At 37.0% G+C, this 20,130-nt stretch overlaps 1 protein-coding gene across 2 annotated transcripts in view; it reads right to left on the bottom strand.

Moving 5' to 3' along the window:
• The window catches only part of SLC12A1 (solute carrier family 12 member 1), a 136,982-nt gene that overhangs the window by 87,175 nt on the left and 29,677 nt on the right, over positions 1 to 20,130 (bottom strand). For both annotated transcript variants that reach the window (XM_027860925.1, XM_027860926.1), the window contains exons 7-10: positions 18,967 to 19,078; positions 15,503 to 15,630; positions 9,027 to 9,111; positions 4,645 to 4,796 (exon numbers count right to left, since the gene is read on the bottom strand). In XM_027860925.1, coding sequence (XP_027716726.1) covers positions 4,645 to 4,796; positions 9,027 to 9,111; positions 15,503 to 15,630; positions 18,967 to 19,078 — 477 coding nt within the window. The remainder of the gene's footprint in view (positions 1 to 4,644; positions 4,797 to 9,026; positions 9,112 to 15,502; positions 15,631 to 18,966; positions 19,079 to 20,130) is intronic.

Below are 20,130 nucleotides of genomic sequence, written 5' to 3'. Positions count from 1 at the left end.
ACACATGTAAAATGAGAGAATTAGACTAAATTGTTTCTAAGGTCCCTCTCCTGATCTATTTGGGTTGGGGGTCCCTTCTCTCTTTCACTGCCACTAGTCCTCACCTAGTTTCTGAGATATTCATTTTTCTCTGGGATTTCCTGACCTAGAGGGGACAAAACTTCTTCCCTTAAATTTGGCCAAGATGATGGATGGACTTTTCCCCAAAAAATGGTGGGAAAAGTACAAAATAGCAAGGAAATGAGTTACTGAAAAGTCTTGCACTAAAATAACCATAATCTAGTTAGACATTGACTAGCACAACTTCCATAGGATGCCTTTCTCCATATCAGTTTTTGATCTTGGCCTACTGTCTTCCTCTATCATCTTTCCTACCTGAGAAGTTCTTTTATTGTCTTTGACTCATTTGTTTGTCTGTGCCAGTAGCCTGAGTGTATTCACTAACCATTAGGTGAAGCCTGGCTTCTTCATTTCTGGTTCATCATTTTATACTAGAGCCCCATCCACATGACTATTAATGAGTCTAACAAAAAAGCCCTTAAATCTCCTTTTATTTCCCTGTTTTCAACCTTGTGTCCTTTGTCCAATCTCCAATCAAATTGGTTTTTCCAGTTTCAGTCATTCAAGATAACAAATCTACCCTATCTATTACTCTTCAATGAACATTTGACCCTTTCCTGACCTAGGGTTAGGAAAAAATCAAACTATTTTCTTGGATGAATTTAAGAAAAGAAAAATGTCTATATCTAGACCAGCAGATTCTAAAGAAATCTAAATATCTCAGGAACCAAGTGAGGAATGACAACAGCCTAAGAGAAAGAAAGGGGTGTCCAGTCCAAAGAGGAATAAATAGACCAGGTATGGTGATGGACATCTGTAATCCCTGCTACTGGAGGAGGCTGAGGTTAGTAGATTGCTTGAGTTCAGGAGTTCTGAGCTGTAGTAGGGGAAGAGCTGATTAGGGTATCTGTATTGAGTCTAGCATCATGGTTGAGTCCCTCTGAACTGACTTAGGTAAGAAAAATGGAGCAGGTTAAAACTCCCATGTCAATCAATATTGGAATTAGGCCCACGGATGGCCACTGAACTTCTAACCTAGTTGAGATATGGAGACCAGGCTAAAAACAACAACAGTTGGAATAAATAATGTAAGATCAATCTAAAAGAATGAAAATCCATACAACACCATATCAGAAAGGTACATCTATTATCTTGGATGACTGAAGATACCTTCCACTGGGAAAACAGTTTGATATAAGATTGGACAGGAGACACAAGGTTGGAAACAGGGAAAGAAAGGGAGGCTTTAGGGCTTTTTGATGAAGTCGTTGTGAACAGGACCCTAGTGTAGACCTAATTAGAACCAGAAGTGAATCCAAACTTTTCCCAATGACTGACCAGTGAATACATTCAGGCTACTGGGAGAGAGAGAGAAATGACTCAAAGGTAGGAGAGAGAAGGTAGAGGGAGACCCTAGGCCAAGATCAGAAATGGATGTGGGGCAAGATATCCCTCTGAAAGCTGAGAGAGTCAATGTTTGGCTAAATTATAGTATGAGATTTGGTACAAGATTTTTATGTTCAGTCCTTCCCTCCCCACACCTCCCAGTAGTTTTTCTTATTGACTTTTCATTCCAGTGCTTCATTCTACAGATATATGAAACATATAGTGATGGTTATAACAACTAATTTAAATTGTGCTTATAGGTTTTCCTTTACAACTCTGTGAGAAAATGCAAATATTTTAGTTTAAAACTACATTAAGATTTATAGAACATCATATATTATATATATTTGTGTGTGTGTTCAATTCCCATCAACAGGAAGAGAAGGGTGACTAGGGAAGCTCACCAAATAGACGTAAAAAACAGGATTTATGTCGTCAATTAAAAAAAATCAGATCCTAAGACAAATGTTTCTCTTTGCACTTCCTAGAACTCCATTTTCTTGGCAAATGACTTCTGAATAGTTTTTTTTTCTTGTCCTCATTTCAAAAGCTTCCAGGATTTTTTTCCTAGTTCTTTCCTCTGTTTGGTATAATTGAGTTTTCTTAGATGATAGGAAGTTCATTCTAACAAAATATGACATTTGAATAAGGCTTTGCTAATAGAGTTATAATGTTAAAATGTTTATATTTCAGTCTTTCTTCATGCCCATGGAAGAATATTTTCTATTTCATCATTCAGTTATTCAATATTTCATTATTTCCTCTGTATTTATTGAACAGTGGTTTTGGGTTTGATGCTAGATGAGATCCTGCCCAGTTAAGTCCAGTTTTGCAGCAAATACCTTTGTTCGAGCTAATTTGTTTTTTCTTATTGGACAATTTTAATAGATAATAGATTCATTAAGAGTTGACTGATAAGAAATTCTCCTTCAGCCAGCCACTTGGGATAATTATTTATGTTTCTAACCCCTTTTGCCTATGCCTGTGACAACTCTCAGACATTCCTTCTTATTCTAGTCTGTCATCTCACAGGCTTTTCCAAAGCTACGATCCTCAGAATGTTTTCCACTCCTTAAAACACCATGCCTTTCCCCCTCAATCCCTGAAGCCTTCTTTAATTAGAAGAGAGGAAATGTGGCTTAGCAGATAGTAAAGAAGCAGATTTGGAGTGAGAAAGACCTGGTTTTTGCGACCATTGGGAAAGTCACTATCCATGCCTCCAGGCACTCTCTAAGATTAAAAGTTAGCTGGCACATTGGACAGAGGGTTGAATTTAGAATTTAGTAGAATTTGGTTCAAATTCTTTCCCTGACTCTTAGTAACTATGTAATAGTGTCACACAACTTCTCTGATCATCATTGTTCTTATCTTTCAATTAGTGAACTAAATTGGATGACCTCTGAGGTCCCTTGGAGCTTGAAATCTATGATTCTTTCTAAGTTGAAGACTTATGGCATTGGTGGAGGGAGTTTCCACACTGAGAGTTTCCCATATCAATGAAATAAATCATAGAACTTGACTGTTCTCCTCCATTTCACTAAAAAAAAAAAAGAAGTAGTGGTGATGGGATCATCTGTCCCATTATCCAATTCCCTTTATTTCTGATTCTCTTACTACCACATTAATGAGCTTAAATTCTATTGTTTGGATGCAAACAATTCAATTTATATATTTTAATAATCTTGTGCATCCTTAATTTCACTGTCATTATGGGATATCTTAGACTATAAACTCCTAAAGGGACTGACTTTTTAATTACTTGCTTTATGTTCTGTATTGTATGTAGTGGACTTTATAAGTAGGCATTTGGCAAATAATTTCAAATCTTAAATGTTTGGTGACATTGGGTGAAGCACTTTTTAAAATATGAAGGCAAGTAAACAATGTCTGTGAATTTGTATTAAAGTGTTTAGATAAAAATGTTATGATTCAGCCTAGTTCTTACTTTGGTGTGCTCTAAGTCTCTCTACGTTGTGAACTATCTTATCTTTTTTGCTTAGGACAATAACATGGGGAAATAGCCAACCTACGATGTGATATATATTCTAATTGTATCAAATCTATTAGAAAGGAAACACATAATTGTAGCCTTCTGGGGGCGGGGGAAAGGAAAGGTAAAAAAGAACAAAGTCAAAAGTGCACTGCAGACAACAAAAGAAAACTTACAAGGAAGCAAAGAAAAGATGAACGGCTCTCAACATAATTCGTAGTATTGATTATGTAGGATTTCTTGAAATGGAAATTTATTGCTATGTATTTTGAATCCTCTCTTATGTTCTGCTATGCACATGACATGCTTTTTTTCTTTTCTTTTTTTTGTATTTAAGTTTCAGTATTGGAGTTTATAATATGCCTCTCTTACTTTTCTCTATTGTGTATTTAAGTTTTAGTATTTGTCTAAAATAAAAAGTGAAAAAAAGAAAAAGAAAAGGATACACATAAACTGCCTTCATTCCCTCCCCCTCCCCCTTGCCTTGTAGTTTACTACAAAGAATAATAGAAGGAATTTACCAAGTTCCACCTCCCTTAGTAAATGCTACTCAGTGTCACTGTTCTGTGGAGCCTATGTAGTCTGCATTTCCCCAGATTCTAGGTCTGCTTCTCCCCACCTGACCTTAGAATTCCCAAGGCAACCCCAGGAGTGAGTATATGGCCATTGGTGGTTCTGAGGGCACACACTTAACTGCTTCTGAGTTCTTGACCTTCCCTGGGAGATCTGCTTTGAATACAGATCAGAGAAGCTTTGGGTAAGTCATATTGGTCCCAAAGCCCTGTTGGGGTCCCAGTCTTCTCCAGCAGAGCCCAGATTCCCTGGGGAGTTTCCCACCATCAATGAATTGAAATTGAAGATGAAGGACTGCTCCCAAATATTAAGTTTTGAGTCAGAAGAATTGAGTAAAAATCCTGACACTTCTACTTATTTTGTGACATTCCTCATCCAAAAAATAAAAGCCTTGGATTAGATGATCTCTAAGATTTCTTCTAGTTTGAATTTCTATTATCTAAAATGACTTGCCTACCCAGAGATTCTTTGTAACTCTAGGATGGCTAGTACTCAGAGTTGATAAGAACAGATCTTTTAGGCAAGCTTGAATCATAGACTGTTTCTGAATACAAATCTTAACAGCTACATTGAACTAAGACAGCTCAAGTCCAATCAGCCAAGGACAACAAAAGTTTTAAAATAAAAATTCAAACCTGGAAGTTGTTCATCAGACCATATGGACATTTTTGGTTTAAACATCTGGAAAAATCATAGCCCAGACCACAGGCTGCTGAGCCATTACAGTTCATCCCAGAGATGATTGTGTCATTCACATTTCCAGTGGCATCCCGGACAACACAGGCCCCTGTGGAAAGGAAAAGGAATAATTAATTTTTTAAAAAATCCTATCCAGCTGAGGTCCATTGAAGAGGCATTCTTTTCTACTTGTGGGATATGACCAGGCCTGTTCAGATCTTATTTCCTCTATGAAACCTTCCTGAAAATTCCCGCCCAACACTGACTTCCCCTTCTTCTAAATCCCTAGAATCCATTACTTTTGACTCTGGAAAGAGTGTGCCAATTGACTGCCATATTGTCTCACCATCTGTGGGACTTTCCAGACCCCAAATCCCTTCATGGCCTCCACTCCCCTGTATGTGTTCTTTCCCCTTAGATTGTGAACTGTTTGAGAGCAGGGACTAGTTCACTTTTGTATTTGTATTCCTGATATTTTGCACAGTGCTCATTACAGAGGAAGCAATTCATAAATTCTTTTCATTAATTTGTTCATTCATTCATTCAGTCTTTGCTACTCATTTGGTTCATATTTATATCTTTTGCTGTATTGCATCATTAGTTTAATTTTAATGAATCAATTTCTTGTTTCTTGAACTAAATTTTATGTTCCTGGAGGGCTGAGACCATGTTTTATGCTTCTTTTTTTTTTGCCTCTCCTCCCCCCATAATAAATAATAGCTGTAAAATTCTTTGAACCCTTTTAAAGAAAGGAGCTCTTGAAAATAAACATCAAAAAAGAAGTCTCACCTCTTCTCTTCCTGCCTTATTCACTGGGCATCTTTGATTTCTCATTTCTGGGAATTGGCCAGCAGATAGATACTCACTCAGTTCTTTTACCCAATGGGGACTTCTCATTCTTAGATAAATAATGCCACATCCTCAGGGTTGGGAGAGATTTAGAGAAGAGAAGGCAACCATATGGAGGATTTTATTCTAACTGGTTTGAAATTGTTTGATTAAGAATGATAAAAACACTATAGTGTCACTGTTCTTAAGCAGCAACATGACTGAAGTGGTATTCATTCCATTGTTGAACCCTTCTAATTGTTAGGAACCCTACTAATTGTTAGAAAACCATCCCATGCATGTGGGTACATTAGAAAGGAGCATTGAGTTCAGAGTCAGAGTCCTTGCTCTGCCACTTGCAGCCCTTGTCACCTTAGGTATTCATTTAACCTCTCTGAGCCTCAGTTTCCTGCAAAATGGGAAGATTAGGACAATTTTCTAGGATTCTTTCATGCTCTAAAATCATGAAATTTTAGCAAAGCAGTCCAGAAACATTCCCATGGCTCTAGATCCTTAAGCATTTTCCAGGAGTAGTCCACCACTGCTCTACACTGTTCCTCCTCCCTCCATGAGAAAAATGCAAGGAATACATATTACCCCAGAGACCCATGGGAAAATGTGGCATTTAGGGTTAGTTTGGCTGGTGCTGGAGCCATTCCTAATGGCATGGGATAAGCTAGAAAACATGCAGGTGGTAGAGGATTTTAAAGCCAGGCCACTGAAGGATCCATTGAAGGAATTGGAGATGTTTAGCATAGTGAAGAGTTAGTAGGGGGACATGATGTCTTTCTTTAAATATTTAAAAGCTGGGGCAGCTAGGTGGCACAGTGGATAGAGCACCTGCCCTGGATTCAGGCGGACCTGAGTTCAAATCTGGCCTCAGACACTTGACACTTACTAGCTGTGTGACCCTGGGCAAGTCACTTAACCCCAATTGCCTCACAAAAAAAAAAAAAAAGGGGAGTATAGAGAAGTACTTGTTTGGGACAGCTAGGTGGCGCAGTGGATAGAGCACCGGCCCTGCAGTCAGGAGGACCTGAGTTCAAATCCGGCCTCAGACCATGCTTGACACTTACTAGCTGTGTGACCCTGGGCAAGTCACTTAACCCCAATTGCCTAAAAACCAAAAATAAATAAATAAATAGATAAATAAATAAATATTTAAAAGCTGCCACGTGAAAGAGGGATTGGACATACTGGTTTTGACTCCAAAGAGTAGAAGTAGGAACAAGAGATAGAAATTTGAGAGAAGTAGATTTAGTCTTGATATGAGTAATATTTGGAGTTCTACCAAAGTGGAATAGACTGCCTCAGGAGTCCCACACACCTCCCCCAGATGCCTTCAGTTAAAGGCCAGATGACGACACATAGGTCTTGTGGTAAGAGAATTCTTGTTCAAGTATGGATTGGGCTAATGGCCTGTGAAGTCCCTTCCAATTCAGAGATCCTGGGACATCTATGACATGGTCCGTGTCTTTGATAGAGGACCTCATTCTTCACTTTTCTAAATAGGTTAAAAAGGAAACCCATTCCTGAAAAACTAACATTCAAACATCTTTTTGCTTTTTATTATTTTTAAAAAGAAGAAAAAGTCATAGAAGTTCTCCCATACCATAGCAATGCCTTTTCTGGAAGGGGGAGGGAACAGGAATAAGCATTTATTTAGTACCTCCTATGATATGAACAGGTGCTATTGTTACCCCCATTTCACAGTGGAGGAAACTGAAACAAACAGAGGTTAAGTGACTTGCCCAAAGGCCTCATCCACTGCACAATTAGCTGCTTGAAGACATCTGAATATTCAGCAAGCCTCCCCATCCCTAAAACAGTTATTTAGGAAAGGTTGTTAGCAGACATTACCAGAGTGGGATGATGGGCTCTTTGCCCTAGAGTGTTGAATTTAAAGAGCTCTAATAGCACTTTGTAGCCCAGAAGCAACAGGGTTTTGTACCTGGCTAGTAAGTACGGTTAAAATAGAAAGCTACCAAATGGGCAGCTGAGGGAGCTTTTATCTCTATTTCTTCCATTATCTCCCTCTTCCCTACCTATCACAAGGCAGCTTCCCCAGCAATGACTTTTCTCTAGTATCTGAGGGTCTCTTTCTACCTCATTCCATCACCCACCTAGCCATCTACCTACTCAAGGGCAGAATTTAAAATTCATTCTGCTTATTCTGGATGTGGTTTGTGGTGCAAAGATTTCTATTTGTGATTGTATGCAAGTCAACCTGTTTCATCTCTTTTTTTGTTGTTGAGGCCAAACTAAGGGGCATAAATTCTCCTACTACTCTCTTGAAGCAAACAGGGAAGGAATAAAATTCAGGCCTCTTCTAAGAACTGCTCAGTCAGGGTTCTATAGCATCTTTAGCTTTTGGTGATTTTTTTTTTTTTGGTCCTCAACAACCATCCCCCCCCTCATTAATTTTTTTCCTAAGCAAGAAATGGATTTTCTTGATCATAGCTTTTGAAATACAATTTCTGCCTCCTGCACATTAAGTACTACCAGTGAGTGATGGGATAAAAAACAACAGGTGCTGCCCCAGCAGGAAGAGTCACAAAATCCTCCCAGCCATGCGAGCAGGTCTTTTGCACTGTGGGGGCTGGATCAATTTCTGATTCTCAGCCAAGTGGCAATAGTGAGATTTCCTCTTTAAAGAAATCAATGCTAGAATGAACCATTAGGTCCAATTCCATGCCCTCCCTGTAATCCCACTATTCCCTCAACCCCCAGTTACTCTGCCTTTTCCCAGATATCCTCACATAGGCTCTATTCAGGAGTGGATGATGGTAGTGAAAGCAACCTAAATCCCTTTATGCCTCTCCTAGTGGTCGTGGGGTCAACATCTGAAGTAGCAAAATTAAGCTCTCTAGTACATGACGATAAGATGGATAAACAGATACACACATATATGTATGTACACACACCCCACCCCCATATATATATATATGAAAATATGGACACATATGTCTACATATAGACATATACATATGAAATAGTACTAATAAGTACCTATAACTATCCATCTTTCCGCCTGCCTGTTTATTTACTACCTGTCTAGCTATCTGTCTGTTTCTCTTCAACTATGGCAATTGTAATCAAAACACTAAGATACCAGAATTACAATAACGAGAGGAAAACATTTTGCAATATAAAAACTCAGTAGCTTTCAATAATTTTGCGGATTTTGAGAGCTTTATCCTCTGCAGCCCAAGCAAGACAGGAGACTGAAATAAGCATTGAGAATAATTTGAGGGTTGGTGCATAAACTGGTGTAATGGAAGCAGCGTTGGACTTGGAGGCAGGAAGTCTTGAATCTGACCTCTGATAACTGTGTCACCAGGGAGGAACTTAAGTTCACTTAATCTCTAGAAGCCTTATTTTCCTCAATTGTAAAAATGGAAATGATAATAACACTTACTTTACTAGGCTGTTGTGAAGAGCAATCAAGATAATGTGTATTGGTAAACCTCAAAGCACCACATGAAATTTAGCTATTATTGCTGTTACTTACCTACACAAATAGCAACCGCTAGGTAGGCAATAGTGGTGATAAAAATGGCCAGCATTGTTCCTCTGGGGATAGCGTCTTGTGGGTCCTTGAAGGGGAGAAAAGGTAGGAGGATGAAAGGAGAGTGGTATAAGGCAGGCAAATGAGATCATCTGGAGTTTATTCTGTCTTTTCTTGATTCTGGAAAAATCAACCAATTGACAAAAGTAGCACTCTGAGGATGGGGGACATTTTCATTTTCTGTTCAGATGCCAAACTATTTTTTTCACATGCCAAAGGCTTTTATTAAACCCCATGGTCCTAAGACACAAAATGATGGTGAGGTTTTGAAAAAAAATGGCTAGGCTGGTTCAATTTGTGTGGGAAAAGGCAGAAGTCTCACCATGCTGGAACAAGAAGCTGTGTCTTACATAATACATGTGGCAAAGAGGTCTACAAAGGAGCAAAACTAAGCTGGCATAAAAATCATATCGGCATTGCTCCAAGACACTGGGCACATCCCTGGAAAATTTTGATGGGCCTGAATATAACAGCATGTACTTTTTACAGAGCCAGGTCATTGTAATCTTTGGCTGACCCTACTTTTCCCTGGAACATGAGACGAAACTGTCATTTGTGATCAGTATACAGCTAGTCCTCGGTAGCCACATGCCACCTTGGATCCCTATGAAGTTTCTTTAATTTTGAAGATGGCTTACTAAGAGTCCTTCTTCTTGTTCTTCAGAGTTTCCATACACTAAAGTCTATGTATATTCCTTCATAAAGCCTTTCCTGATTTCCTTCTCTCTCTTCTAGCCAGCTGCCAATGCATGCCCCTTAAAAATTACATTTTATTTATTTTTTGCATGTTCTGAACGTACTTATGTAGGTACATGTTGTCTCCCCTGATAGAATGTATGCTGCTAGGGCGCCAAAATAATTTTCTGACTGTGTCATTCTCTTGCTCAAAAATTTTTAGTGGTTTGCTATTGCCACTAGGACAAAATCAAATTCTTCATCCTGCCATTTAAAGGCCTTTACAATCTGACTCCAATTACTTTTCCTGACTAATTTAATCTATTCTTAGCCAAGAGCAGCTAGGTGGCACAGTGGATAGAGTGACAGGCTTGAAGTCAGGAATACTTATCTTCCTGAGTTTAAATCCAGCCTCAGGTACTTATGAGCTGTATGACCCTGGGCAAGTCACTTAACGCTGTTTGCCTCAGTTTCCTCATCTGTAAAATGATCTGGAGAAGGAAATGGCAAACCATTCTAGTATCTTGGCCAAGAAAACCCCAAATGGGCTCATGAAGAGCTAGAAACAACTGAAAATTGGCTAAACAACAAGTGGTCCTACTTACTGTACCCTGAACTCAACCTCCATTTCTTGCCTCCGTGCAATTTATACAGGCTTTCTGACATGACTGAAATGCCTTTTAGAATCCTCAGCTTCCTTCACAGCTCATCTTAGGTGCCAGGATGCCTTTCCTCATCCCTCTCATTAGTGTCCTCTTTCTCTTCAAATTATTCCCTATTTTCCTTGTTTCCTTATATCTTGCATTCTATAGAAGAGTAAAAGTTCCTTGATGACAAGAACTGTTTTGTAAGGGGGGAGGGGCTTTGATCTGAGTGCCCAGCCTTGCCTATAATAAGCATCTAATAAATATTCCTTGAATTGAATTGGAGTAAAGGGAATATATGGTGTGGCACAGACTATTCCCACTCTGTCACCAGCTACCTGCTTCAAGGGAGTTTTGCAGGTATAATGGCTATAAACTGGAGCCTACTTATCAGTCCTTTTCACAGTTGACACCCTTATTATTTCCTATTACTTTTATTGTGTAAAACCACAGTCATTAACAGTACTTTGACCATGGACAGTGCACTGTACTTGGTATTAGACAACCTGAGTTTAGATTCTAGCTCAGTTTCTTCTTAGCTGTATGACCTTCGGCAGACCACTTAAATTCTCAGACCCCTATTTTCCTCATCTTTATTAATTTGAATTTGCTTGACTTCCTAGTGAAGGTCACACTTGTCATAAAGCCACAGTTCAGCTTATTATACTATTTTGCCTATGTCTTCATGGCATGCCTCTTGGTCCTGAAGATAATAAGGGCTCCTCCATAGTATTCTTTTAAGGGACCAATTCAATTAGTATAAATGACAGGCCTTAGAAAATTGTAAAGAGCTATGTAAATATAATTATTGTTACCATTACTATTATTAATATTTGCTCTTTACCTAATTCAGATTTGTCTCGTGGGATGGTTCTGCTACTGCATTCAATCAACAGACATTATTTAGACACTGGTTGCCATGTGCCAGGCACTGTACCAGGCATGGGAGATACATTCAGACAAAAGAATCACTGGCCCATGGCACATTGTTGGCAGCTTCAAGATCAGAGGTTTTTAAACAAACAAAAATCTTGGTTTTTTAAGAATTTTGATCACTGTATTTTAATAGAACTGATTTCCTTTGTAACACCACATTTTATTTTATGCATTTAAAAATTTTATTCTGAGAAACCCATAGGCTTCAGACCAAAGGGATCCATGACACAAAAGAAGGTAAAGGTCCCCTATGCTGCATCCTAAGGGTGTAGTGTGAGTGTTGAAGAACTTCATTGGAAAAAAACAAATTCATTCCCTCAAAATTCAAATCTGGGACTGCTGTAAGGAATCACTGCAAGAAAGAATGTTGGAGGGGAAGGTAAATAAAAGCTTATGCTGGGATATTACTTTTTTTTTAAAGAAAAATATGTTTTATTGATTCTTTCTGCCTCTACATTACTATCATTTCAACCCTCCCCAACTTCCTACTCCCAATTGAATTCTCCTTTATGACAAAACACTTAAGCAAAACCACCTGATACAAATAAACATATCAGATAACATATGTAATATTTTGCCCTACTAGTCCACCACCTGTATGCAATGCCATGGATGGGGAGGAATATTTCATTATATGTCTTTCAATTGTAATTGGTTCTTTAAGTACTCAAAGTTCAATGATATTTTCATTTACATTGTGTATATTATCCTCTTTGTTCTGCTTATTTTACTCTGAATCACTTCATTTAACTCTTCCCATATTTTTCTCATTCCTTGTATTTGTTATTTTTTACTGCATATTATTATTCCATTTTATTCATATATCATCTTTTTTTTCAGCCATTCCACAACTGATGGGCCTCTACTTTGTTTAGAGTTCTTTGCCAACCCAAAGAGTGCTACTATGAATATTCTGGTATCTATTGGGGTTTTATTTCAGTTTTTTATTTCTTTGGGGTAGAATCATGGGGTCAAAAAGTATAGACAACTTAACCATTTTCATTGTGTAATTACAAATTGACACCCAGAATTATTGGACCCTTTCACATCCTCATCAATGGTGTACCACTGCGCCCATCTTCCCACATTTCTCCAACATTTATTGTTTTCATCATCTTTTGCCTATTTGCCAATTTGCATGGTGTGAAGTGAAACCTTGAATTTCTCTTTATTTGAATTTCTCTTTCTACTAATTTGGGGTATGGTTTTATGTAGTCATTTTTAATTCGCAATTCTTGTTCCCTTTGGCTACTTAAATATTGGGAAATGTCTCTTGGTGTTATGTATTTCCTTAAAATCTCTATATATTTTGGATATCAGGCTTTTATCAGTGGTACTTGAATCAAATATTTTTTCATTCTATTTCCCTTCTAGTTCTACCTCCACTGATAATATTTGTGCAAATTCATGTAGTTAATTTTTCAAATTTACTTATTTTCAAATTTATTTTCAAATTTATATAGTAAAATTATATAATTATTATTATGATCTCTCCCATCCTTTACATAGTTAAGAATTCTAGTAATCTACTGTTTGATAAACCCAAAGACCCTAGCTTCTGGGATAAGAACTCACTATTAGACAAAAACTGCTGTGAAAACTGGAAAAGAGTATGGCAGAAACTAGGCATAGACCAACATCTTATAACATATACCAAAATAAAGTCAAAGTGGGTACGGATATAGATATAAAGGCTGATACTAGAAACAAACTGGGAGAACAAGGAATAGTTTACCTGTCAAATTTATGGAGAACAGAAGAATTTATGACCAAACAAGAGATAAAGAACATGATGAAATGCAAAATGGATAATTTTGATTACATTAAATTGAAAAATTTTTGCACAAACAAAGCCAATGCAACCAAGATTAGGAGGGAAGCAGAAAACTGGGGAAGAATTTTTACAACCAGTGTCTCAGACAAGGGCCTCAATTCTAAAACATATAGAGAACTAAGTCAAATTTATAAGAATACAAGTCATTCTCCAATTGATAAATGGTCAAAGGATATGAACAGTCAGTTTTCAGATGAAGAAATTAAAGCTACCTATAGTTATACAAAAATGTTCTAAATCACTATTGATTAGAGAAATGCAAATCAAAATAACTCTGAGGTACCACATCGTAACCATCAGATTAGCTAACATGACAAAACAGGAAAATGATAAATGTTGGAGAAGATGTGGGAAAATTGGAACATTAATGCATTGTTGGTGGAGTTGTGAATTGATCAAACCATTTTGGAGAGCAATTTGGAACTATACCCAAAGGGCTATAAAATTGAGCATACGCTTTGTCCAAGCAATAGCATTTCTAGGGCTGTATCCCAAAGAGATCATAAAAATGGGGAAAAGACCCATATGTATAAAAATATTTATAACAGCTCTTTCTGTGGTGGCTAAGAATTGGAAATTGAGGGCATACCCATCAATTAGGGAATGACTGAACAAGTGTGGTATATGAATGTAATGGAATACTATTGTGCTATAAGAAATGATGAACAAGTGGACTTCAGAAAAACCTGGAAAGACTTGTATGGACTGATGCTGAGTGAAGTGAGCAGAACCAGGAGAATGTTGTACACAGTAACAGCCACTTTGATAGAATTAGCTCTTTTCAGCAATGCAAGGATCTAAGACATCTGCAAAAGCCTCATGATGGAAAATGTTATCTACATCCAGAAAAAGAACTATGGAGTCTGAATGCAGATCGAAACATACTATTTTTCCATTTTTTTCTTTCTCATGGTTTTTCCCTTTGCTTCTAATTCTTCTTTACAACATGACTAATGTGGGAATATGTTTAGTATGATTGTACATGTGTGACCTATATGAGATTGCAGGCTATCTTGGGGAGGGGTAAGGGGAAGGAGGGGAAGAAAATTTAAAACTCAAAATCTTATAAAAGTGAATGTTGAAAATTAAAAATAAATAAATATTAAAAAACAAAAACAAAAAGAATTCTCCCCTTAACCATAGGTATGTAAGGTAAATGTTCTCATTCCCTTCTAACATTTTTATGGTATTACCGTTTATACTCAGGCTGCATATTCAGTTTGAGCATATTTTGGTATATGGTATAAACTGTTGATATAAACTGAATTTTTGCCAAAGTATTTTTCAGTTGTTCTAGCAGTTCTTGTCAAGAAAAAGGAGTCATTCTCCCATATGTTCTTGTATTACCAATCATTGGGAGGCTATTTTTGATTATTTTTGTTTCTTCCTTATCTAGTCTGTTCCAGTGTGCTTTGACAAATATCAAATATAATTTGAAAGCTGGCCATGCTATGCCCCCTCACTTGTACTTTTTCACATTAATTTACATAGTATTGTCATTTTTCATTGACATTTGACTTGCCATGAACAGCAAATCTTTCTCCAATTGTTTAAGTTTACCATTATCTCTATAGAAAAAGGAACTTTTGTGGCAACTAGGCAATGCAGTGGATAGAGCTCCGGCCTTGGAGTTAGGAGGACCTGAGTTCAAATCCAGATTCAGATGCTTGACACTTACTAGCTGGGTGACCCTGGGCAAGTCACTTAATCCTGATCACCTCACCAAAAAGCAAAAGGAAATTTTATAATCTTATTTATATTATATGTGTTGGTAGGATAGCTTTCAGATATTTTGCACATTTTGTCGTTATTTTGAATGGAATTTCTTTTATTGTTTTTTTTCCTGGTTTTTGTTAGCACTGTACAGAAATGATGAAAATTTTAATGGATTAATTTTGTGTCCTTGTTGAAATTACTAGTTTTTCAATTAGATTCTTTGCTGATTCTCTGGGGTTTTCTAAGTATACCAAAATGATATCTACAAGTAAAACACTTTTTCTTTTCTTTGCTCATGATTTGTGCATAAGTTTTTAAAACAATATTAAATCAAAATTTAACAAGTTTTTTTATACTTTATAAACTAATTAATGTAGGTTCATCAAAATTTCAGTATGCCTTAGCTTTCCCACTAGAGGACTAAAGGGTTTGTCATTCTAGGAATTAGAAGTGGCATAGAAAATTAACAATTAAACCCCAGATCATTTAAAAAATAACTGGGTGACTTTGCGCAATCATTTCTATCTTGAAATAGAATATAGTGTTCTCATTATTAAATATCTGGTATCTTACTCCCACAACCCTAGGACTACAAAGCAGAGAAGGTAACCTACCTCCAAATCTCCAGAGATGTTAGCTCCAGCAAGAATGCCAGTAGCTGCTGGGAAAAATATGGCAAAGACAGAGAAGAAGCCTTCTCCTTCTGTGAAGCTTGGTCCAAAGTTTTCAGCAAAGATAGATGCTGCAACACAGATGACAGGTAAATTTATCACTTGGATACTTTTCAAAGATTAAGGAATTTTAAAAGCTTTTTGTGTCTACAAGCCTGACTTAATATTAATTCCTAGCTCCAAAATAGAATGAGCTTGAGCATCATATTTGCCATGAGACCACGACTTAGCATATCACTCTGCTCAGTTCATGTCCTCAGAAAATACCCTTTCCCCCTCTGACACCTCAGCAATGCCAGATCTCACCAGGGTTAAAGCTTCCTAACTTTTTTGTCCCTGAGGAACAGAAAGAAAGATCAGGCAATTTAGAACTAGGAGTCCTTAGAGATGATACAGGCCAAGTCTTTCTTTTTCAAATAAGGAGAATGTGGCCCCCAGAGGTGCCATGTCTTTCCTAAGGTCATTCAGATAGTAACTAAGAGAGCCAGGATTTGGATCCGGGACACCTGACTGAATTTGTGGCTTTTTCTGCCATGTGACAATGCCTTTTAGGAAGGGATAGAACACTTACACAGTTCCTAGGACATAGTAAAATTTTAATATATACTCTATCTGCACATTTACTTCTGGGTTTGTATGTGTGTGTGTGTGTGTGTGTGTGAGTGTGTGTGTGTGTAAAATACTGGACCCATAGATTCATACTGTAGGTATAGGGAACTCCTGGGGAGAAAAATCATTCTTCTAATGCAGATTTGTTTTCAGTTTTCCCAATTTTTTTTCACCAAATAATGAATTCTTATCCCCAAAACTTGTCTTTACACTTGTCAAATACAAGATCACTATGTTTGTTTGTTGCTGATAATTGTATGTCCAAACTGATCTACCTTTCTATTACTTAGCCAGTACCAGATAGTTTTGACTGCCTTATAATATAGTTTAAAATCTGGTACTGCTAAACTTCCTTCCTTTACATTTTTTTCATTAGTTCCTTTGATATTCATGACTTTTTGTTCTTTCAGATGAATTTTGTTATTTTTTTTCTAATTTAGTAAAATAAATTTTTGGTAATTTAATTGGGATGGCATTGAACATATAAATTAGTTTAGGTAAAATTGTCATTTTTATTATATTGGTCCTGCCTACCTATAAACAATTTATATTTCTCCAATTATTTAAATACAATAAATAATTTAATAAATTAAATAATTAACATTAAATTAAGTAAATGGAACCTGTGCCATCATTTATAATATCTGATAATTGCCTGAAGTACTAAGAGTTTAAATTACTTGCTCAGTGTCAAATCGCCAGAATGGGTCAGAGGCAGGCCTTGAATTTGGCACTTCCTAAGAAGGCCCAGCTCTCTAGCCACCAAACTATACTTCTCCTCTTCATATGTACATTTACATATGCACAGACATACCTAACACACACATTTGTAAATGTGCTGAAACCTCACTCCAATGATATCCTTGAGGTCTATGACCAGAGACTATCTTATGGCCAAAGACTAACTTCTAATGAGATCTTGTTACTTCAGTGACTAATTTCCCATTGGGTAGGATCCAAGATCCTTAAGTTTCCTTATGTTGTATTCTACCCTAGAGTGAATAAGATTATAAGAACCTGCCATTGTGTGGTGGAAAATAGCAATGATTTTAGAGTCAAAACAGCTGAGCTTGAGTCTCAACTAACTTTGTCACTATGGGCAAGTCATTTATCCTTTCTGTACCTTGGTTTCCTCATCCACAAAATAGGTATAATAATACTGGAACTTCATAGAATTTTTGTGCGAAAAATTATTTGAAAATCTCCAAGAACTATAGAAATGATCTTATTATGATCACTAACATATATATGTACACAAATTGTCCTAAATACGGATGGAGTTGAGTTCATTATTAAAATGAAAGGATATAGAGCATGGTAAAGGAGAAAAGGGAAGAAAAAAGGAGAGGTTGAAAAATAGAAAGAAAAAAGAAACTGGAGAGGCAGAAATAAAAATGGAAAGGAAAAGAAATCAGAGAAAAATTCCTGAAGGCACAAAGAAGAATAACAAAACATAAGGAAAGGAAAACGGATGTGCAAGAAACAAAAAAAGGGGGGGGAGTATGAAAACAGAAAATAACAACTTATTTATATAATGGTTTTTCCCTTTCACTTGATCCTAACCACAGTCCTTTGAGGTAGGTAGGGCAAGTATCAGATCTCCTGACTCCAGGTCTGGTACCTTTCTCTCTCAACATGCACACACACATACACCCATAGGCATACATGTGCGTGCCTATGCACATACACATTGTAAATGGGGCAGGGGGAAGTAGGGGAAAAAAGGAAAGAAAAAATGATAACAAAATGAGAAAACAGAAGTCCCAGGATCATAAGAACAGAGATCTTAGGTTAGAAGGAACCTTAGAGATCGTCTAGTCCAATGCCCTTATTACAGATGATGAAATTCATGTAGAAACAGGAAAACTTTACCAGGATTCTCCAGGTAGGAAGTAGAAGAACTGGGATTATGATCTAAGTTCTCTGACTCCATGTTCCTTCCTCCAGCCCACAGTTCATATACAGTGAGCACAGAGATTCCTGAGTAAGCAAGAATGGGCAGGTGGGAAAGACTGGATGGATATGTGTGAGTTGGGAGTTGGTGAAAGAGATTTGGAAGTTAGGAAAGAGAAAGGATGAACTTTTTGACCAATGATGATACTGTAACAGACTCGTTTGGTTGCAGCTTTATATAGGCTCCTTGCCACAGGAAGCTTTTCAGGAAAAACCAGAGGAAGACCCGTCAGAGATGTTATTAAAAAGATTCCTACATGGAGTGGGAAGTTGAACTATGATGACTTCTAGACAGTTCCTCCAACTTAGAGATTTTGTGATTCCTTTATGCTTGGAAACCTGATTAGTGCCCTAATATGGTTGCAAGACCTTAGAGGACAGTGTAATAAATTATGGTAGCTAGGTGGCACAGTGGATAGAGAGATAGAATCAGGAATCCAAATCCAGCTTCAAACACTTATTAGCTGTGTGACCCTGAGCAAGTCTCCTAACTTCTCTATGTCTCAATTTCCTCATCTATAAAATGGGAATAATAATGCTACCTACCTCTCAGGGTTGTTGTGAGGGTCAAATTAAAAAGGCATTTGTAAAGTGCTTTGCAAACTTTAAAACACTATCTAAATGCTTGCTGTTATAGCTATTATAGAGTAAAATATTTTGAGTTTTTTTTTTCAGGGAGAAAGAAACGTAGATGGTTGCATTGTACTGTGGTTTCACAGTGGTTGCAGTCTACTTACTTCACTTGACCTTCACTCATGTTTGTTCTCAGTTTCCAAAATAGGATGATGAGGGCTCCTAAAAGAGAACTGGAACATTCAAAATCAGAAAGTCTTAGCAGCACTCACCTTGGTAATTAAAAAATCCCCTGGAATTCTTCTCCTGGTTGGAGGGAATGACAGTTCCGATGAAGAAATTTGCGATTGCAATGAGAAGGATAACAAGAAGTATCACTTGTGCCTGGAAAAAGAAATTCAAATTAGACCATTGAATTTAAGCAAGTCTTTTGGATGAGAAGGAGGAGATGGATAGATCTTACTTTGTTATATCTTTGTTGTCTCTATTTTTAGAAAGTAACTGGATTTGTTCTTATCTCTACTTGTGCAAAGACTATGCTGTAGGACTACAAAGTAATGAGTCAGTTTTAAAAATACATACACACCAGAATTCATTCATTCATTCATTGAACAAACATTAAAAAATGTGTTCAGAGCATTATACTAGATGCAATATAAGGTTCAGATAAGGCAAAATCCCCTTCCCTCATGAAGCTTACAGTCTAGCAGGTTGATAAGAAGTAAACATAGAAAACCATAATAGATAAAACCAAGTGATAGGTGCATTAAAGAGTAATAAAATGTTCTATGAAAATTGAAGGGAAAAGTTATTACCTTCAAGGGGGATTCAAGGGAGACTTTGTGAAGGCTGTAGCATTTAAATCAGTCTTCAAGGAATGTAATAGACAAAGGGGGTGAGGGATGATAGTGTTCCAAGGTATATGGAATTATGTGAGCAAAAGCAGAGGTGGGAGAGTAAATCATACATGTAAGGGATAAAGAGTAGAGCAACTCCACTGGAATTTATGGAGATGAACTAATATAAGACTAAAAAGATAGGATGATCGATTTATGATGGACCTTGACTGTAAGGAAAATGAGTTTATTCTTAACTTTGGAGGCAATCGGGAGATACTGAAGATTTTTTTTAGCAGAAGAATGTATGTGATCAAAATTTCAAACTTTAAAGTACTATCTAAATAATAGCTGTAACTATTACTATTATCATTATTATTACTCAGAAATGCAGTGGTTACAAAAAGCCACCATGACATTATCAAGTATAGGTTGTGCCAGAATAATCTTGTTTATGTTTTTGATAGGATTACTAAATTAGTAGATGAGGGGAATGCTATGGACATAATTTACCTAGATTTTAGCAAAGCTTCTGATAAAGGATATCATAATATTCTCATGGAGAAGGTAGAGAGATAGGAGTTAGATAATAATGTAATC

The sequence above is a fragment of the Vombatus ursinus genome, unplaced genomic scaffold, assembly GCF_900497805.2.
Source record: "Vombatus ursinus unplaced genomic scaffold, bare-nosed wombat genome assembly UNPS02014335.1, whole genome shotgun sequence".
In the NCBI taxonomy this organism is placed as follows: Eukaryota; Metazoa; Chordata; class Mammalia; order Diprotodontia; family Vombatidae; genus Vombatus; species Vombatus ursinus.
This window is presented reverse-complemented; position numbering and strand designations above follow the sequence as displayed.